Source organism: Amphiura filiformis, chromosome 13 (assembly GCF_039555335.1).
Source record: "Amphiura filiformis chromosome 13, Afil_fr2py, whole genome shotgun sequence".
Taxonomy (NCBI): domain Eukaryota; kingdom Metazoa; phylum Echinodermata; class Ophiuroidea; order Amphilepidida; family Amphiuridae; genus Amphiura; species Amphiura filiformis.
Genome location: NC_092640.1, coordinates 7,095,191 through 7,115,470, shown reverse-complemented (window position 1 = coordinate 7,115,470; position 20,280 = coordinate 7,095,191). Strand labels below are relative to the sequence as shown.

The 20,280-nt window shown below is 37.0% G+C and overlaps 1 protein-coding gene across 1 annotated transcript; it reads right to left on the bottom strand.

Moving 5' to 3' along the window:
- Positions 1-1,619: 1,619 nt before the first annotated feature.
- Positions 1,620-7,982, bottom strand: LOC140167383 (uncharacterized). The gene is made up of 3 exons (XM_072190689.1): positions 7,939-7,982; positions 2,819-3,937; positions 1,620-1,653 (listed from the first exon to the last, which is right to left on the bottom strand). The coding sequence occupies exons 1-3, from the start codon at positions 7,980-7,982 to the stop codon at positions 1,620-1,622; spliced, it is 1,197 nt and encodes a 398-aa protein (XP_072046790.1).
- Between the last annotated feature and the right edge of the window lie 12,298 nt (positions 7,983-20,280).

The window sequence follows — 20,280 nt, the reverse complement described above, 5'->3', positions numbered from 1 at the left end:
ATTTGCAGACCGAAATAAAAAAAGACTAGTTTGCGTATGACGTCCTGTCATCCAGACCACAAATGCCATACTGCGCGGGTTAGCAACCAATCACGTCGCGCCGTTTACCTGACGTGTGACGTAAACTAGTCTATTTAATTCGGTGTTCAATTATAGTATAAATAAAATAAATCTATATCACTAATTAGATTGATGACCTAAATGTTCACTTCTTTGGTCATTGTTTGCTTGTGCACATGTTCCGTTTTCTGTTTACAAAATTAAATTTTATATAAAAACGAGCAAAAGTCAACCTGCAGCATTTTTCATCGTACAGTTATTTGTCTCTTCATTCTATGACGTCTATTGTATATGACATCAAAGACATATTCACAGATTTAAATGGACCCTCCCCCCAATCAAACACACCCCATTTCACCTCCTATACACGCATACGCAAGGGCACCCGATTGTGGTCAAACAACAGTGGTAAATTCCCCTAAGAGACACACTAAAACCTTAATACTCAGGGGTATCCATAGTGGTAAAACAACATTGGTATTAAGATTGTTAGATATTATTACTCTACGCAGATACACACAAACAACAGCACTCTTGGGTATCCAGATACTGGTAAAGTAACATTGGTGTTGCGATTGGCAAATTACCCTACACATACACACACAAATAAACACAGTTCACTGGTATCCAGGTACTGATAAAACAACATTGGCGTTGAGATTGTTAAATTACCCAACGCAGACACACCCCCACACACAATAAACAAATCTCACGGGTATCCAGGTATTGGTAAAACAACATTGGTGTTGAGTTGCTTAAGGTGGTACTACACCCCTTGATAAATGTGTGACTATTTTTGCATTTTTCTCAAAAATTAATAAAACACTGATAACAAAAGTTATGTATATTATAGGGGCAAGGAATCCAGTTACTACACTGGAATTTCAGTGACTCAAGACAAGTAGTTATTGATTTATTGATCAAATATTGGGTTTCCCTCATATTTGACTGTAACTCCACAACTGTTGTCTGTGCTGAAATAAAATGTTCAGTGCAGTAGTTGTAGTCCTTGCCCCTATAATATACATATCTTACTTGTCACCAATGCGCTATAATTTTTTAGAAAAATACAAAAATAGGCATAAAATTGGCCAGGGGTGTAGTACCACACACAGACACACACAAATATACAGATTTGACATTTAGTATGGAAAATTTTTTCGCAAAATTCCACGACTGGTGTGAAAGGGGTCTGCATAAACCGCACGGGAAAATATTAATTGGGGTGTGTCGGAAGGTGGTGTAAAAATTATTTGATAGAAAACGTAATATCACCTCAAACCTCAATAATTTTGATAATATCAGAAAAATCTTGCTAAAATTCGGAAATTTTACCCCCAAAAAACCTCAAATTCATTCTCCTTAAATCCGCCATTTTGAGCTAATTCACTACATTATCAGCGCCATAATGTAAAAACTCATGGAAAGCACATTTTCTATCAAACAATTATCTTACACCATTTCCCGAAACACTCCAATTAATATTTATCCCGTGCGGTTTATGCAGACCCCTTCCAGACCAGTCTTGGAATACTGCGAAAAATATTCCATACTAAATGTCAAGTCTGTACAAATCTCACGGGTATCCAGGTACTGAAATACAACATTGGTGTTGAGATTGTTAAATTACCCCACACAGACACACACAAATAAACAAAGCTTACGGGTATCCAGGTACTGGTAAAACAACATTGGCGTTGAGATTGTTAAATTACCCTACACCTACACACACAAATAAACAAAGCTCACGGGTATCCAGGTACTGGTAAAACAACATTGGTGTTGAGATTGTTGAACTACCCCCAAGCCGACACACCCCACTCCACTCACACCGCCACAAACAAACAACAATCAAGGATATTCAGGTACTGGTAAAACAACATTGGTGTTGAGATTGTTAAATTACCCCACACAGACACACACAAATAAACAAAGCTCACGGGAATCCAGGTACTGATAAAACAACATTGGTGTTGAGAGTGTTCAATTACCCCACGCCGACACTGTTGGTATTTTAGCGCGAAAAAACATTTATAAATTTAGTATAAAAATATTTCCAGAGTCGCCATTATGGACATCCTACTATAATACTCTACAGACACGGGGCATTCCACATTAAAGCATCTGACAAAACCTTGGCACTTTACACTGTCGGATATGGCAAAAACCCATTAAAACAATCAATCTGTATTCTCTTAAATGAAAAGACTGATTTTTCGATCTTTAAGTCTGTGGTGAGTGCGCAATCCAAAAAACAGATTTTGAAACAGGTTCATCAGGTTTGGTAATAACGAAATAAACAGGTTTTTAATTTGTCAAAACCAGTGAAGAAACTTACTATTTCTTGCTGACAGTTTCGTCAGTGCACCACTGACTTTATCGAAGCTTGTTGATGTTGTGATCCAACAGCTGATGACTGGCGGGAAGTTACTGTTACGTCACTTCCGGTAGTGATCTTAGTCCTACTCGCAGTCTCCAAGAGAGGATCATAAACATGACTCAGATTGTAGACCCCCTCGTCTCTGTTCATTACTCCTCGCCCCCTCCTCCTGATCTGAATTGATTCTTTTATCCATCGTGCTTTTCTGTCACTCTCTCTCTCTAAGATTTTAGACTCCCCCAATTGATAATATGATTAGCCCTGGCTACATGGTCACTAATAGCTGAGTTCTTAAAATGGCTCTCGGATTCTTTGCGTTTAGACCGGGTGTATTTCTGTTGACTCGCTTTTTCCGCCTCCCTTCGGTGCTCGTCTAACCGTGTGCCGAATGTTCTTTTGGTTTCGCCTACGTAAGTTAATTCGCAGCTACCGCACGGGACTTCGTAAACACAATTAGGAGTTTTGACCGGTTCTTGCTTGTCTTTGGGGTGGACCACCATTTTCCTGATTGTAGTGTGTGGTCTCATTGCGGTTGCGATGTCGTGTTTCTTTAAGGTTCTGCTGATTCTTTCAGACACACCCGCGACATATGGAATAACCACCAGGCCTTTGCTTTTATGCTCAGAAGTTGCGATCTTATTTTTCTTGGTCTTTCCTTGGTGCTTGTCTTCCATTTGTTTCTTAACTTTGTCTATAGTCCATTTAGGATATCCACACTTGGCTAGAGCCTGTCTAATATGCTCTTCCTCTTTGATCTTGTCCTGCTCTTCTGTAACAATTCTGTCTTTCCTGTCGAGTAAAGTCCTGACAACACCCATTTTTTGATGAAGAGGATGGTGGGATGTGAAGGACAAATACTGATCAGTGTGGGTTTTCTTCCTATAAACCATGAGTTTGATGGAATTGTCAGGTTTGCGGACAATTAAAGTGTCTAAGAAAGGAATCTGATGATCTTGTTCTTCCTCATAGGTGAATTTTATACTAGAGGTAGTATCCACTTGATTCAAGTGTTCTGTCAAGGTTTCGGCAGTGTCTTTATTTACAATTTCCAGAATATCGTCCACATAGCGTTTCCAGAGGCGGGGTTTGCATTCAAGCGGGGCAGTAAGGATGGCGTTTTGCTCCAACCATTCCATGAAGATGTTGGCAGTAAGTGGGCTGACCGGCGAACCCATGGCAGCGCCAAATTTCTGTTTGTAGATAGTACCACGAAAGGTGAAATATGTGGTCGTCAGTACAAATTTCATTAACTGCATGATGTCTTCCACCTCCAGGAGCGTGCGTTTTTTCAAGTCTTGATCTTTTTCTAACCTATTGCGGATTATGTCAAGGCACTCATCTATGGGAACATTTGTGAATAGCGAAACAACGTCATGTGAAATGAATTGCTCATTTTCTTCTATCATCACACCACATAATTCCTCCGCAAGATCATACGAGTTCTTAACATGGTGCTCTGTTGTACCCACTATCGGATTGATAATGTCAGCCAATGCCCTAGAAGTGTTGTATCCAATGCTACCTGTGTAGTCTACAATCGGTCTGAGCGGATTGTTTGGCTTATGGATCTAGGCGTGGCATACAATCTAGGAATCACCTCCCCTGAGGGCCTCAGGTGGTCATACTGAGCTTGCGTGATCTTTGATTTATCGCGAAGACTAGTGAGAATTGACATAAGGTCTTTTTTGTATTTATTGGTGGGGTCTTTTTTTAACACCTCATACGTTTTGCCATCACTCAACATATCTTTCACTCTATCCTCATAATCTTGAGTATCCATCACAACTGTTGCTTTGCCTTTATCCGCTGGTAGGATAGTGATGGTCTTTTCTTTTTGTAAATCAATTAATGCGCTTCTTTCTTCCTTCGTTATGTTGGATTTTGAACAGAGACGAGGGGGTCTACAATCTGAGTCATGTTTATGATCCTCTCTTGGAGACTGCGAGTAGGACTAAGATCACTACCGGAAGTGACGTAACAGTAACTTCCGCCAGTCATCAGCTGTTGGATCACAACATCAACAAGCTTCGATAAAGTCAGTGGTGCACTGACGAAACTGTCAGCAAGAAATAGTAAGTTTCTTCACTGGTTTTGACAAATTAAAAACCTGTTTATTTCAAAAAACAGATTGATTCATTTTTTTTTCTCGATTGTACACTCACCTCAGACTTCATAGATTGAAAGTCAATCTTTTTCAGTTAAGAGGGTATCAGTGGCGTAGCCAGGGGCAGCTGCCCCTGTGAAAAGTATTGCCCCTCCCCTCCCCCCCATGGGATGGTGGGTGCCCCGACATTTAAGACTTTTTGTGTTTCTGACCAAATTGACATTATATTTTGCCATTTTAACCTAAAAAGTGCCAATTTTTGCGCGCGAATTTATTCCCTTTCTGTACCATATTTCACCAGTTTAGCTTAGCTTAGCTTCAATATGGCAAAATTGTTCACGCACTACGCGTGCATTTGTAACATTAACTGATTTTGTCGCCAAAAGGTGCCCCCCCCCCCTTAAACTTTGTCTTGCCCCCTTTTCCCCCCTCTGAAAAAGTGCTGTCTACGTCACTGGAGGGTATATATAATTGTCTATTGTATTAATGTGTTCATTTATTATAGCGTGTGCACTAAATTATGTTCTGGTTTAAGGGGGTACTACACCCCTAGTGGTAAATTTGTTACTATTTTTGTATTTTTCTCAAAAAATAATAACACACCGGTAACAAAATTTATGTATATTATTGGGGCAAGTAATCCAATTACTACACTGAAATTTCAGTGACTCAAGACAAGCGGTTCAGTTTATATGATAGGAAATGAGGTACATCCTAGCGGTACCACTTTTCTTATCATAAATAACGAACCGCTTGTCTTGGGTCACTGAAATTCCAGTGTAGTAATTGGATACCTTGCCCCTATAATATACATAACTTTTGTTACCACTGTGTTATTAGCTTTTGAGAAAAATGCAAAAATAGACACAAATTTATCGAGGGGTGTAGTACCCCCTTAATGTACTATAATGTACTATAGTACTATATACTATAAACGTGACTTGATTTCAAAATAGTTCTTGAGCCTATTGAGCATTGTGTTTCTCGTTTGTTTGTCTTGTTTTTGTGTGTTTCTTTTGATAGTAACATTTTGTTGTTGTTGTTGTTGTTGTTGTTGTTAAAAGGGGTGATTTCCTCTGGTCTTACTGGCCTTCTGGTCAGCTCCTCCATGATTCGTTTTATTTATTTATTCATTTATTATTATTTTTCTTAACTCATACTTGTGTGATTTGTGTGAATTATGGAAAATACATTACCTTGTTGGTTTTACTATTTTCTTTAAGCAAAATATTTGAACTGGGTATTCAAAGCAATATATATCATAAGATATCGTCATGTCGGATGCTGTAAGATTTTTTCAAATGTACGACATACATTTATTTGTTAATGTTCCTAATTTGTACCTATTTTATGTCTGAAATATGAAACATTATTGCACTCTACAAGATTCATTTATATTTGCTTCCATGGCAACAAAATTGACCAACCATTTCAACAGCTAATGGGTTCCGGTTATGCTGCCTGAAAACGTCAAAATACAATATATTACTCTGATCAACTGCACAATAATCATTTAAAAAAAACTAATGTCCTAATGGGATTATCATATCCGTTCTGTCCGTATTAATTAACGATGGTAATACCATAAATTTATTATGAGAGCCAGTGGCGGCGTCACGGGGGGGGCATGGGGGAAAATGCCCCCAGTCAGAACTCTTGCCCCCTTGTGGGCCCAGTAAAAATCCTAAATAACGAAAATTTCCACTTTATACGGCATTTTGCGCATTTATTCCCCCCTGAAATTCACTTTGCCCCTTCAATGCCCCCCCCCCCCGAAAAAAATTCCTGGCGCCGCCACTGAATTGAGAGCATGTCTGACAGAATTGACTGATCCCAGCATTTTATCTTAGCCACCTACCGATTAGCCCTAAAATATATGAGATGTCATGTTCAAGATTCAAGGTCAATTGTTTTTTACTAATTGATATTTTAGGTAAATCCCCAAGAGCGTGATGTATTTATAGGGGTCCAAGTGCAAACGCTTATGAGATTTACCGAAAAAGAATTGTAATTATTGTTTTTATTAGGTTAAATCACTGTGGTTAAATACACACAGTTTTCAATGGAAAAGAAGGTAATTTCAAGCACGACTCATACATAAAACTTTCACATCAAAAAGCCATTATCAATTAAAAGTAGACGATTGAATCCCTATAAAATATCAAAATTTCATTATACGATGATCTGAAACCAGGTGCGTAGCAGGGGTGGACAGATAGGCGAAGTACCGGCCGAGTGTTCAGGGGCCCTGAGCAATAGCGAAATTGAAGTGGGTTAAGGATATGGCTGATAAAGGTGATGTTCAAAGGGCCCCGTACTGTTTCTTGTATGGGCCCCGAGGCTCTTGTTACGCCTCTGCCTGAAACTTTTCTTGTTTTAAAAAACAAAAATTTACAGTGTGGCCACCTTTTTGGGGGACCTAAGATATAGAAGAACACACCAGAAAGGTGTGAAAATCGATGTCCAGCGGGTGAATTTGGGAGGAATTTTCATCAAAGCTGTAAAATAATGATAGAAACATGCCAAGTTAATACTCTTATATTTGAACATTTCCTAGGTTGGTATATTTAGAGATTTTAAATCACCCTTTTCAGAAAATAGTCCCTCTCTTTTTTAAGCATTGGCCACCTCTTTTTGGTGGTAAATCAAAGCCATGCAAAGTTGTGTACAGCTGTATAAGTGCATTTTTAGTTTTAACCTACGGGCAAACCAAGAAATGGAAATTAAGGTATAGGGCATACTTCATACACTAATGTAGGCCTACCAATAAAATAAAACCGGGTTAAGTCATAGACTGTAAATGTTAAATTTTGTTGAAAAAGAAATCTGTGGCACATCTTAACACATTTTCAAATACAATGAAACTAAAATTGACTGTAAATCATAATAAGACCTTCGCCCCATTTTAATGATTCTACTTGTTAAGAACTTATAAATTCTATGAACTTAATACTTATGATCTAATGAATAAATCATGTTCATCAAACTCATGAGAAAACAATATTGCAACAACTGCCTACTCACGGTTTTGGGGTCACAACTTCTCATCTAAAATTACCAACCTAACCTGTCAATTAAATTGCTAAGTTCAAGAATACCTTTTAGGGTGACTCCACACTAGAGTGGAATCAGCATTAAAATGTTTCAATGCGATTTCCTGTGTGCGCATTATATTAAAAAGTGTGTACAGGGCAGTCGAATCCGCATCCGGGAAAAAATAAGGTTAGGGTTAATGAGCGCGTTTTTTGTCCACCTCTGTTATACACGACAAACTGTTGATTCTTGGATACGAATCCACAAGGCGTTAGCCGAGTGGACTTGTATTCAGAATCAACAGTTCTCTGACTAAAACCTTCTTCTTCTTCTTCTTCTTCGGCCGCCGTCACCTACTTACGATTGGCTACCATCTGGATGCATATCCTTATCTCCTTCTTCCATGTCTTCCAAGCTGTTCAGTTCTGAGCCAGAGGATGATTTTAGCACTTCCCACCACGCCACTGTGTTGACTTGCGGTTAGCACAGCTGTATGAGTGAACATGACACCACTGCTCGCACACTGCATTGACGGCCATGGTTGAATTTGAATTTGGACTGATATATTTACAATAAAAACGCATTCAAAATGCTAGTCGATTTCACATTTTATGTTACCTACAGAAGGTGTGAATTATCCTTTATGCATACATCACTTTTGTTCTGAAATCGACCAAGTAATAATGACACACGCACAATTCTTAAACAACATCTTTTGCACAGAACAGTGATAACACGTTTGCAGTGCATGATGGGGCTTCCTTAAATCATCCTCTGGTTCTGAGCTAGACGCTTAGCTTGCACTAGGTTCATTCCTGTCCATTCTTTGATGTTGTCAAACCATTGTTTCTTCTGTCGTCCTCTCCTCCTTCTCCCTTCAACTTTTCCTTCTATTATCTGGAGTGTAAGTGCACTGCCACTTCCTCTGAGGATTTGACCAAGGTAGGTTAACCATCTTGTCACCAACTCTCCAAGCAGCTGTCTCTTCACACCAAGTTCCTCAAGGATGCTTCTGTTTGTTCTTCTCTCCTTCCAACTGATGTTTAGCGCTCTTCTCCAGAACCACATTTCAGCAGCAAGCACCCGGTTCTCATCTGCTTTGGTCATAGTTCAGCCCTCCAGGCCATAAAGGAGTACACCAGTATCTTGATTCAGTTTCACTTTCAGTTCTGTTGGAAGGTTTCGATCATTCCACAAATCCTGAAGTTCAATCATTCTTCCTTTGGCCATTCCAATCATGGCTTTGATGTCAGCCGTGCAATTTGCATTTGATGTTTTCACCGAGCCCAGATACTTGAAGTGGTCGACCTGTTCTACTTCTTCTCCATCTATTGTGATGTTGTACTCTTTTTCTTCTGCCTCTGCGACAAGAAGTTTTAAGAATTGTTTTCTTCACGTTGAGTTTGAGATCGATTTAAATGTCTTTGCCAGTTACATCTAATTGCTGTTGCCAATTTTTCTATGTCCTCTGATGTTTCGAGGAGTGCGGTGTAGTCTGCATAACGAAGGTTTGAGATTGGTATGTCTCCTACTTTGATGCTATAAGTATCTACATCAGCATCCATCGTCGCTTTCTCTGTGTATGTCACGAAAAAATATGGTGACGCAATGCAACCCTGTCTCACACCTTTGGTCATGCTGAACTCATCTGTATTTTCACCATTCCTCTCTGGTTTACATACAAGGATTGTAGCAGAGACACAAGATGTACTGGGAAGCCCATTTCTTTCATTGCAGCAAACAGTTTAACGTGGCTGACTGAATCAAACGCCTTTGAATAATCAATGAACATGACAAAGACGTCTTCACCTATTCCACGTATCTTCTCCATCAGTGTCTGAAGGCATACCAACATGTCTCTGGTTCTTCGTCCTTTACTGTAAGAAGCTGGTTCTTCTGGCAGTTCTTGCTCCAGTTTTGCTTTCAGGCGATGTATAATGATCATCAAGAGAACTTTGCTGGTATGGCTGATGAGTGCGATGGTCCTGTAATTGGAACAGTGCTTGGGGTCCCCAGACTTGCATGAATAACATCAAACTCATGTTTTTTCACAGATTGTTCATTAGCTTGTGCATAGTTGGTGTAAAAGTTCTAGTCCATACCGTCCTGTGGATTTTATTAGCTCGGCAGGTACTCCGTCAAGACCCGGTGATTTCCCAGTCTTGCGTTGGCTGACTGCATGCTCAACTTCAGATATGAGAGGTGGTGGCTCTACCTCTTCAACCGGTGTTTTTGGCATGGAATGTGGTACTTCTTTATCTGGTTTTTCAAACAGTTTTCCACCATATTCTTTCCATCTGTTCATGATATCTTCCGACTCACTGAGGACTTTTCCTTCTATATCCTTGATGCATGCTTACTGTGTTGGAGTGGACTTGGCTTTTACTGATCTGATCTGTTCAAACATTGCCTTGGATTTTCCGGTGCATCAAAGTCTCTAATCTGCTTACATTGTTCTTTATACAATGTATCGCTGTTTCTTGGCTGGCGTGTTACTTTGTTTGCGCAACCTGCTCTTTTCCTCAGCTGGATCAAGTACTTATTGGCTAATCCATGTCTTTTTGGAAACTTTCTGATCTGCAACTCATAGGCCTAATGGTATTCTCGGGAAGATATTAAGACAGTGGCTCCCGTTACCTTCTGCGCAATTTCTGAACTGAAATAATTTTGCTCGCGAACTGAGCTTTTCTGATGGTCGTGTCTCCGAGTCTTACTTGCAGGCACCGCCCTCTGCAATCCATATTACGTGTTCGGATCAAACATGACAGGCGCGTAGCAAGCATTGTCAATCCGGCCCGGGGAGGAGGGGGGGCAAACGTCAGTATTGTCCATATTTTTACCCCATTTCCCTCCCCTTTTCTCCCCTTCTCTTCTACTTTCTCTCTCTCCATCCCCTTTCTCTCTTTTCTTCCCTTCTTCTGGTCTCCATTTTCCGCTACTCCGTCCCCATGTTAGGTGCCTTCGTTGAAACGTATTCCGTGATCATGGTAATTTGGATAATTGTAATTTTGCGATGGAATCATAAGGCTGCGATGATGTGCGATCACATAGACGTATACGGTATACGGTATAAGGTATTCGCTATGCGATTAACGCTCATTCGATCAGGCTGAGTTCACATATGAGCATACTATGTGAACTCAGCCTGCATCGAATGAGCGTATCGTATAGCGAATACCGTATACCGTATACTTCTATGTGATCGCAGCCTTAAGAGGATATATTGTTGATTCACTAATCACAGTATGGGGCACGTTGTTATTGTACATAAAAATACTTAATAAAAAATAATCAAAAGAAAAGAACATTATATTAGCAAAATAAAGCGGAATAATAGATTTATAATGAAAGTATAATGGCCGAGTATTGTACTATGTAAAAATTTTACTAAAATTGATTTAAAAAGAAAAACCACGAAAAACACGAAAAATTAAAATCTAAAAGGCACATACAAAAATCGTTTCCTTTATGTCTGGCACGTTGTTATTGTACACAGAAATACTTTAATAAAAAGCATACAATTTTCTGTACGATGTATAAAAGCTCTATGTTGTAGGCCTATAATTATGGAAAAACGTAAGTTCAGCACTTTCTACTAATAAAACATTGTATTCCTATTATGTAAAATGGTGTTGGTAAAAAACTGTCGAATGACGCGTGACGTTCATTTTCTTATTAAGACGATGCTCTTTTTCCTATCATTTAAAATGCAGCTGTAATTCTATTCAATAAACTGTAGATTATAAGTTTTTTACGAATCCACATTATCTGTACGAATCCACGCTTAACTGTGGATTCGTGCAGAAAAGTGTCGATTCGTAGAAAATAATCTAATGAGTTTATTGCCCGCCCCCCAACCCCAACTCAACACAAACGTTGGCAACCATGGGAGTTACCAAATCTTTCAAAGACCCCTTTGCAATGATTTTCATCAAATTTACCCCCTTTTTCATACAAAATCGAGGACAAAATTTGGCCAAAAACAACCCTTTTTTGTAGTTTTCAATGACTAGAATTACAAACACCCCTTTTTCCATGACACTAAATATTGCCATATAATTACCAGATTTTCTCAAGTACCCCTTTTATCAAAATTTCGTGGACAGTGCATATCAAATACCCCCTATTTTGCTGATTTCACAGTCAAATTTCGCGGACAGTCCAACGTAAATACCCCCTATTTTGCCAATTTCGCGGTCCTTGCTACTAGTAAAAAAATAGCCCCTTTTCCGCGCTATTTGGTAACTCTCATGGTTGCCAATTTTGGGTTGAGTGGGGGGGGGGGGCTATTGAATAGACTGACGTCGTTAATGCAATATAATAGTTTAATACAATTTAGATGTAGGACCTATTTTAGAGTTGATAAACGTTCATATTGTCTGTGAAATAGGGCGATATACCACAAGGATGCTGTGACACCTGAATTATAAGGTGAAGGAACATCTCGATGAAAAGCAGCTTTTAATTTATTTTTGATTTGCATGAAGTGGTAAAGTGAACACAAAAGCGAAAACACAAATTCTAAGAAAATATGATAGCACAAACTACCTTATTTATTATTATGACGGCAGACGGGAAATAAAATTCAATTCTCCTTAATCAACACCTATATTCGATTTACTTTTACATGCAACAACATCAACATGATAAAAAAGGGTGTATAATAAGAAAAATTAAAAGCATGAAATTTATTTCCACGGCACATTATGCAAAGTCTTGTTACTTTTAAAAGTCATATATACCATTTCCTAACTAAATTTGACACGAAAATGGCCTTTACATTTTTATATCTTTAGAAATTATTTCACTATCCCAGCAAACACAAACACGTTTTAAAAACGTTTTAAATAAGTTATATTTTGGCTTTTGGTTTAGGTAAAAACGTTTTAATAACATTAAAATGTCGGGTTATATAAAGGTGATGATAACGTTTTAAAACGTTTTGTATGAAAACACACTACAACAATATTTTTAAATGTTTTCAAAAATGTTATTGTAAACTATTTTTGCAAACAGTTTTGCCAAATATTGTGTCAATACTTAAAAAACATTATGTTAAAATATTTGAACCCGGCAAACACAGAAATGTTCTTAAAATGTTTTTTTCAAAACCTTTTAATAACATTTAAATGTCGGGTTATATAAAGGTCATGAAAACGTTTTTAATACGTTATTGAAAATATTTTGGGCAAACATTTTTCGCAAAATATTTTTCAACCCCAAAATAACATTCTGTTTAGAATGTTTTGTATCAAGTTTTCAATAATGTTTTTGGAATGTTATTAAAACGTTTTTATACCCTTTATATAACCCGACATTTAAATGTTTTCTGTAAATCAATTTTGTTTCCTGAGCAGTAGATTATCAAAAATGTTTTTAAGGTTATGAAAACGTTTTATACTCTTAATATACCCTTTATATAACCCGACATTTAAACGTTTTCTGACAACCTTTTATAACCTTTTGCGAATGATGTCGAAAACGTTTTGTGTTTGCTGGGATGTAACATTTTCCATTTCTAATAAAACTCGACCATTCAGAAAACATTACAAAATGCCAAGGTAAACTAGTCAATAAACATTAACGATTTGTTGTTCTTTTGTTGTTGTTGTTTTTGTAATAATTGTTGTTTTCTTTTTTCTTGTTGAAGTGGCCTTACATTCGGGCATTCGGGTATATGGCAAAACGCCATTGGTGTCTACAAGCATATCAATCGTATCATGGCAGCTTGAGATTATAACGCGGATGGTTGTCCACATTATTATGGTTATCATAAATCTTATTATGACGCACGTATCGTAAGCCATAGCTATCAGAATTCGAGTGGGCTCAGTCGACCGGGAAATTTCTCGGTCGTCCGGTTAAAATACGAGTGACTGGCTGTTTTAACCAATCAGCTTAAATAACTCACTCGTTCTTATTTTATTCCACTCGAACGACATACTCACTAAATTGGACCGCCCATTTTCAGCTTACGTTTTAATTCGAGCGGGATTAGAGGGGTGGCCTGACCACGTGATTAGCCCGGTCGTAGAGTACAGAAAGTATTGGTTCCCGATACGACCGGGCTGCTAGTTCTGTTTACCATTTACCAGACAAAGAAATATACACATGCCTCATATGAATGCATAGACCATGTGCGTATAAGCTCGTATACTAAGTGCCCATTGAGCACTGCTGAGTCTATGTATAGGGATGTGAGGAAAACATTAATATTGCTGATATTTAAATTGTTACATGTTTCGATGCACGAATATCAATATATGTACTGAATGAAATTATTTGACTTATTGCTAACCAAATCAAAGTTATTCATATAGGCCTAAATGACGGGTTTACTGAATGAAATGATAAAATCATGTTTCAATAATTGGTGATTGCCCCTATTTCAGAATATTTTAACATATTTGGTAACATTGCCATATGTTTAAACCATTCCAAAAGTACTGTAGATAGTCGATATGGTCGATGAAAACGAAAGGGCGATCTGTTTAAAACAGATAGCATCTTTATTCATACATATTCATAAATAAGCCTATCTCCTTGGTATAGAGCAAAACAGCTAATTCAGAATATGAAGCAAATTAGAAGTATTTGATGTTGAATTTCTTTGTATTTTGTTGTTTTTTATTATGGAAATAAAGATTCATTCATTCATATTTAACAATATATGACTAACTGTTCCATTTATTTTTGCTCCAAAACTTTTAAATTCCAAACCGAATTTATATTTATTTGATCATTTGCTGTATAAATTAATCAGAACTGATAACTTTTCAAAAATCCATGTTATAAATCCAGGACACATATTTGATAGAAATAATAGTTTGTAAAGTTCTGGTCGGATGAGCTGGTATGGTGGTGTTATAGCATAAAACATGATTAAATACATCAAAGAAAAAACTCTATTCAACAAAAAACAAAACCAGAAACATACATTGTGAACGTAATTAAGGCCTACACAAAACACATCAATGTTGAAAGGGTATACACTGAAAAGATAAATACTTTTAATGAATACATAGGCCTTCAATAGCGCTGAGAAATAGATCCTTGAACTTGAAAGGTAAAGTGACCATCAAACTTACAAGAAATGTAATTTGATAACGTAAAATCAATAAGGGGCGGTTTAATAATTACGACCCCCTTACGACCCCCTGGTAAAATTTCCAAATGTAGTGCCAAAATTTGGTTGACCCCTTTAATTATAATACGTTTATGGGACCTTTGGACGTCCAACCGATCGATTTGAACGTACCATTGGCCTGGAGAGGAGGCATCTCTGTAGACGATAAATCAATATGATCTTCATCAAGTGAGGATCAGCCAAGCACGAAAAGTTTCTTGTTTAGCGTAACTATTATCTTATAAAAGTATTTTTACCGTAGGCCTATACTCATAATACAGGCCTGCCTCAAGTGTAATGTGCGGGTATATAGGATGATTTCTTTGATATTCTTCTTGATTTGATTAATATATTACCTATTTCTTTTCTTTTAATACCTTTACATCATAGGCCTATAACTTGTATTAGTGAAAATATAGTCTATAACAAAATGGAATTTCCCTCCACGTTTTCTTTTTCAAAGAAAGTATTCAAGCTGGAAATAATGTCACAGATATTTTTGCGGCCATGTTTAAAGATACGTAATACCTATGTGATGGTTGATGAAGGTTCTGATATCAACTACGGGGACAATTAACTAAAATGGCATGGGAGATATATCGATTGTGTGAAGAATACTTTGTGGAGACAAGTTAAATTTAATGTAGTATATTATTCTGAATTACAAAGTATTGGTTTGTACTTTTGTGATTTTTCCAATTGGCGTTAAACATGTTTAATACATGCCTGCATTTATAATGCTTGTTGGTGAGTAAACAAAATATTCTGTGTGTATGGCCTGAACTAAAGGTCCGTAGTGCAAATCCGTCTATTTATCCCGGGTTTAGAGAATGTGTACTCAACCGTTGCTGTCAAAAGACCTTTGATTCTGGATACTCGTCCTAGTATCTAATGACATTGTACCACATATGCCTACTGCGGATGCGGTGACATAGCATAATTCTCCACTGATGTACATAGAACATCATTAACAAACTTTAGTAATTCTCGGACCTAAAGATTATAAGAGATTATACACTTGGACGATGTTGTATTCATACTTGAATCTACCAGCATCTACTGCGACGTCGCCTGAAGCTAACCTTTCGAATATGCTTCTTGTGTGACATGTGTAAATAAATGAATTAGGTAAGCATGCACGCAAGGTTAACATCGTCATACGTCTGCATATGTCCGTAGGTGCTACGCCAAGTATAAACTTTCATTTAACATTCTAACCAAGCACATGCACCTCAAATCAACCTTCTACCTCTCTTCCTGCAAACTTGGTCCAAGGGTCCCTTAAACGTACTATAGTTCACAACCCCTAATATATTTTTACAACATATTCGACATCAAATATAATTTGTATATTTTGGTAGATTTAGGGTAAAATTTGCGTGTCCCGCAACATGTTTTTTTTTACCAAAATAAGTTTTGCGAAGGCTGCACTCAGTCTCAGTCTTCAAGATACTGACCTGTTCAGATAACATAATAGGCCTATACGCGAGTAACTGTCATTGAAATAGAGTTGTAGAATAATGGACTGTTGACATTATATTTTCTTTCGAGTAAGTTCCCCCCACCCTCCCTCTTCAATTTACAATAAAATACACTGCTCCCGTAGTTTCAGTATAGCGGTCTATGGGCATACCGGACACCACCTTTTGACCTGGCAGAAGTAGCCGAGATAATTGGACATAAATCTTCACTCATGCCTTGAACTTCGAGAATCTCATGTCCACACCTCAGTAATAGTACACTGAGCACATGTGGTTGAAATTGGAATACCATCAGGGGATTTCCCTGTTAGCTGAGCTGAGCTGAGATTTATTCCAAATGCAGTTATATTTTGTGTATTTTCGTTCAACAACTTTATTCAAGTTTTACTTTAACATAATTATTTCAGTGTAGTAGGTATGAACTTTCTATGAATAAAATTCTCTTGTACTACATGTATGTATTATACACGTTTTAGTCAAATCATGTTTTATATTGTCATGAACTAGTGAATGGATTATACCAATTCAGGAAACGTAGGATAAATCAGTGCCTTCAATTAGGCTGCCCACTCGAAATGGAATGTTCAGTAAATCAACCGGCTTACATTTCACTCGACCGGGTTGTACACAAGACGAATTTCTATGTCGGCGCTTGTCAATCTGGCATGTATTTGGTACAAGCACTCTAATCAGCCAATCAGATCCGGTCGCAAAGTTTGCGAATTCATGATTGACACACATGCGGTCACCTGAATCCCGCTCGTTAGCTAAAGTTTACAGCCAATCAGATCCGGTCGCAAAGTTTGTGAATTCATGATTGACACATGCGGTCACCTGAATCCCGCTCGTTAGCTAAAGTTTACAGCACCACTTAGAATGTACATGCGACGTCGACCGGGATATACAATCTGATTGGCTACATAAACCCACTCGTACCGAATTCACGTATTGCCTGCAGTGTAAACACATGGGCCAGTTCTTGAAGCTTGTCAAGGGAAAAGCCTCTCACACTTCAAACGGGCTACCCGGGGTGCCTCAATGAACATCATATCTTATGGATTTCCCCCCTTAATTTATACATAATAATTATGACTAACACTAAATTTGTGAAATCAAATATATGCCTTTCTTAAATTAAATATATGCCTTTCTTTTTAAAAGTTAAAAAAAAAGAAAAAGAAAAATTGAAGTTACTAAAATGATTGGCACATGATTGATCTTATGCCCAATGGGCTGAGTAGCCTATAACCATGAAACTGGCCCTTTCTCGTTTTTTATAGGTTAGCATACCAGTTTGTAAGGTCACGCTTAGTATCACGGAAAATTACACGCATTATATTAATGATGACATGATGGCAAATGAAGTTGCTGCATTTCCGTACCTGTACATGCTCTACTACCGTCCAGTCATCCTAGTATTTTGAGCTGTGTATATATGGAAAAGGGTATATACTTGGAACATTAATATTCATATGTTTGTTCAAATTATATGAATAGGCCCTCTCAGCCTGCAGCACCCTGTAATTTCATCCATCCATGTGTTGCATTCGACGTGTCTTATATAATTTTAAAATAACAATCTCACATTAATAAAGCAACAGTGTTTAGACAATTATCTCTGATATGCCTTTTGAAATAAACACAAATAACATACAATGGGTAATCCGCAAATATATTCACGTACACATTTTAATTCTGAGCAAGCCCGTTTATTGCTGTAGAGTTGTGAATACCCGTGTAAACATTTCCCAGACCATTACTGGCGTGGCTACTAATGGTTATACCAGATAGCCAACAACATAATCATACTCTTTCCACGTAGCTCTTTTACAACCTCCACGCTTTGTGGGCGGGTCAAAAGTCCGGTCGCATGGAAATTCACCGAGTCGATAATCTTGACCGAATGGAAATCATTACGACCGAGTGGGCTCATTTCGTGATTGGTTAAGACGCTCGGTCGTGCGGATTTAGCCCGGTCGACCAAGAAAAATCCCACTCGACCGGGCCCACTCGAATACTGATAGGCATGGCCAACGATACGCACGAGACGAGTCATAAAATTGAAAATTATGAAATATTGTCAAATCAAATCAAATCAGTAAACGGAACTTCCTTATTCAATACAATAGCTATATAGACCTACTTTAGAATTTATCAATTATGGCCATGTGTCAAAAGTTTGAGATAAATAGTTTATACCATCTATGTACGAATTACAGGTATGTAACAGTGTACTGGAAAGCAAAAAAACAGAGATTACACTGACCAAAACCAGAAATCAAGATTCAGGGTGTACTAGAAGATATTCAAGGTGTAACAATTGACTTTTTAATGTATTTAATGAACATGTGGTATAGTTTGGTTATTATTTAGTTGCTACAATTACTGACTTCAAATCGGTACGAAATAATCATGGAGTCTGTTTAGCTTTCAACTCAACATATAATGGGAAAATGTTGTTGATAATAATAATAATAATAATAATAACACTAATACTAATAATAATAATAATAATAATAATAACACTAATAATAATAATAATAATAATAACACTAATAATAATAATAATAATAATAACACTAATAATAACAATAACACTAATAACACTAATACTAATACTAATAATACTAATACTAATAATAATAACACTAATAATATTAATAATAATAATAATAATAATACAAACTGGGTCCTATATATTCCTATCTAAAAAATTCTTGAGTAAAACATGTATTAATTTTTTAAAACTAGATAAATTATATCTATATCTAGGACCTAGATATATATTATATCTAGGATCCGTTTTTTATTCATTAAAAAAAAAAATTATTCAACTTCACCAAAAATATTTGACATTTGGGCAAAATCAGACTTTTTATGATTTTCAACCAAAATTTAGCATTTTCAACCATTTTGGGTGAATATTTGACAGTTGTTCAAAGTTTAAAATAATAAAAATAAAAACAGGTCCTGGATATTCATATCTAGTATTTAAAAATTAATTTAAAAAAACCATTTTACTCAAGAATTCCCAAAATAATTTGGGTCAAAACACCTTTCTCCAAAACTGAGCATTTTGATCCAAATTTGACCTCACAGATCGATTTGTCAAGTCTTTACCATTGTAAATATGAATACTTATATATAGTTTTAAGTATAATAAGTATTATTTTTCAGGTGATTAACTTTGTAATTAAAAGTGCTCAAACCCATTATACTATGGGTCTATACTTTGAAATTATTTTATACTTTTAAGTATATAAAAAGTATTCATATTTACAATGGTAAAAGACCAACAATTTAGCACTTATGAGGCCCAAAAGTATAATTCCAAGGTTAAGACCAACCTTTACATACTATTACACATACACAATGTTGCAAGAAGTTGACCACAGGTACATTGTCCAAGATTGGAATCACACAGCAACTCATAGGTGGGGAGCAGAGAAAAAACCCTGGGGAAAAAACCTAGAGCAATAAACTCTTAGGTTTTAATAAACTAAGCGCTGTATACTGCATGTGATTAAATTGCTCACATTACAAGAGTTTCAAGTGTTGCTGCTTGTTTTTTATTTGACCAATTGTTAGTTTTCTTTACTAATGAAGAGGTTTGTGTGCTGCTAATTTCGGGCCAGCCTGAAGGGTGCAAAAATACCAATATCTCCATGCACGTTTGCAGTATTACTAGACACATTACACATTCATACCAGGAGAGAAACTTCAAAATTTATTTTTCACTAATCATCTTTTATTAAAAGAAACAATATCTAAATACAATTTATATATAAATATAATTTGCATAATTTTACTTTTGCACATGAACTCAACAGTATTTTATTTTCCAGCAGTTTCCACATCAAAATGCTTCATCGGTTTGTCAGATAAGAGTTTTGATTTAGGGATTCAATCATGTTTTACCGTTGTTCATCACCGTTTAACAACGATGCGGCCGCGTCGTCTGCGTGGTTTACTTCGCGAGGGCAGCTTTAGCTGCCCGAGCGAAGTAAACCACGCAGACGCGCCGGGCGCGAGTTGTTAAACGGTGATGAACAACGGTGAAACATGATTGAATCCTTTCAACAACGAAAAGAAGCTA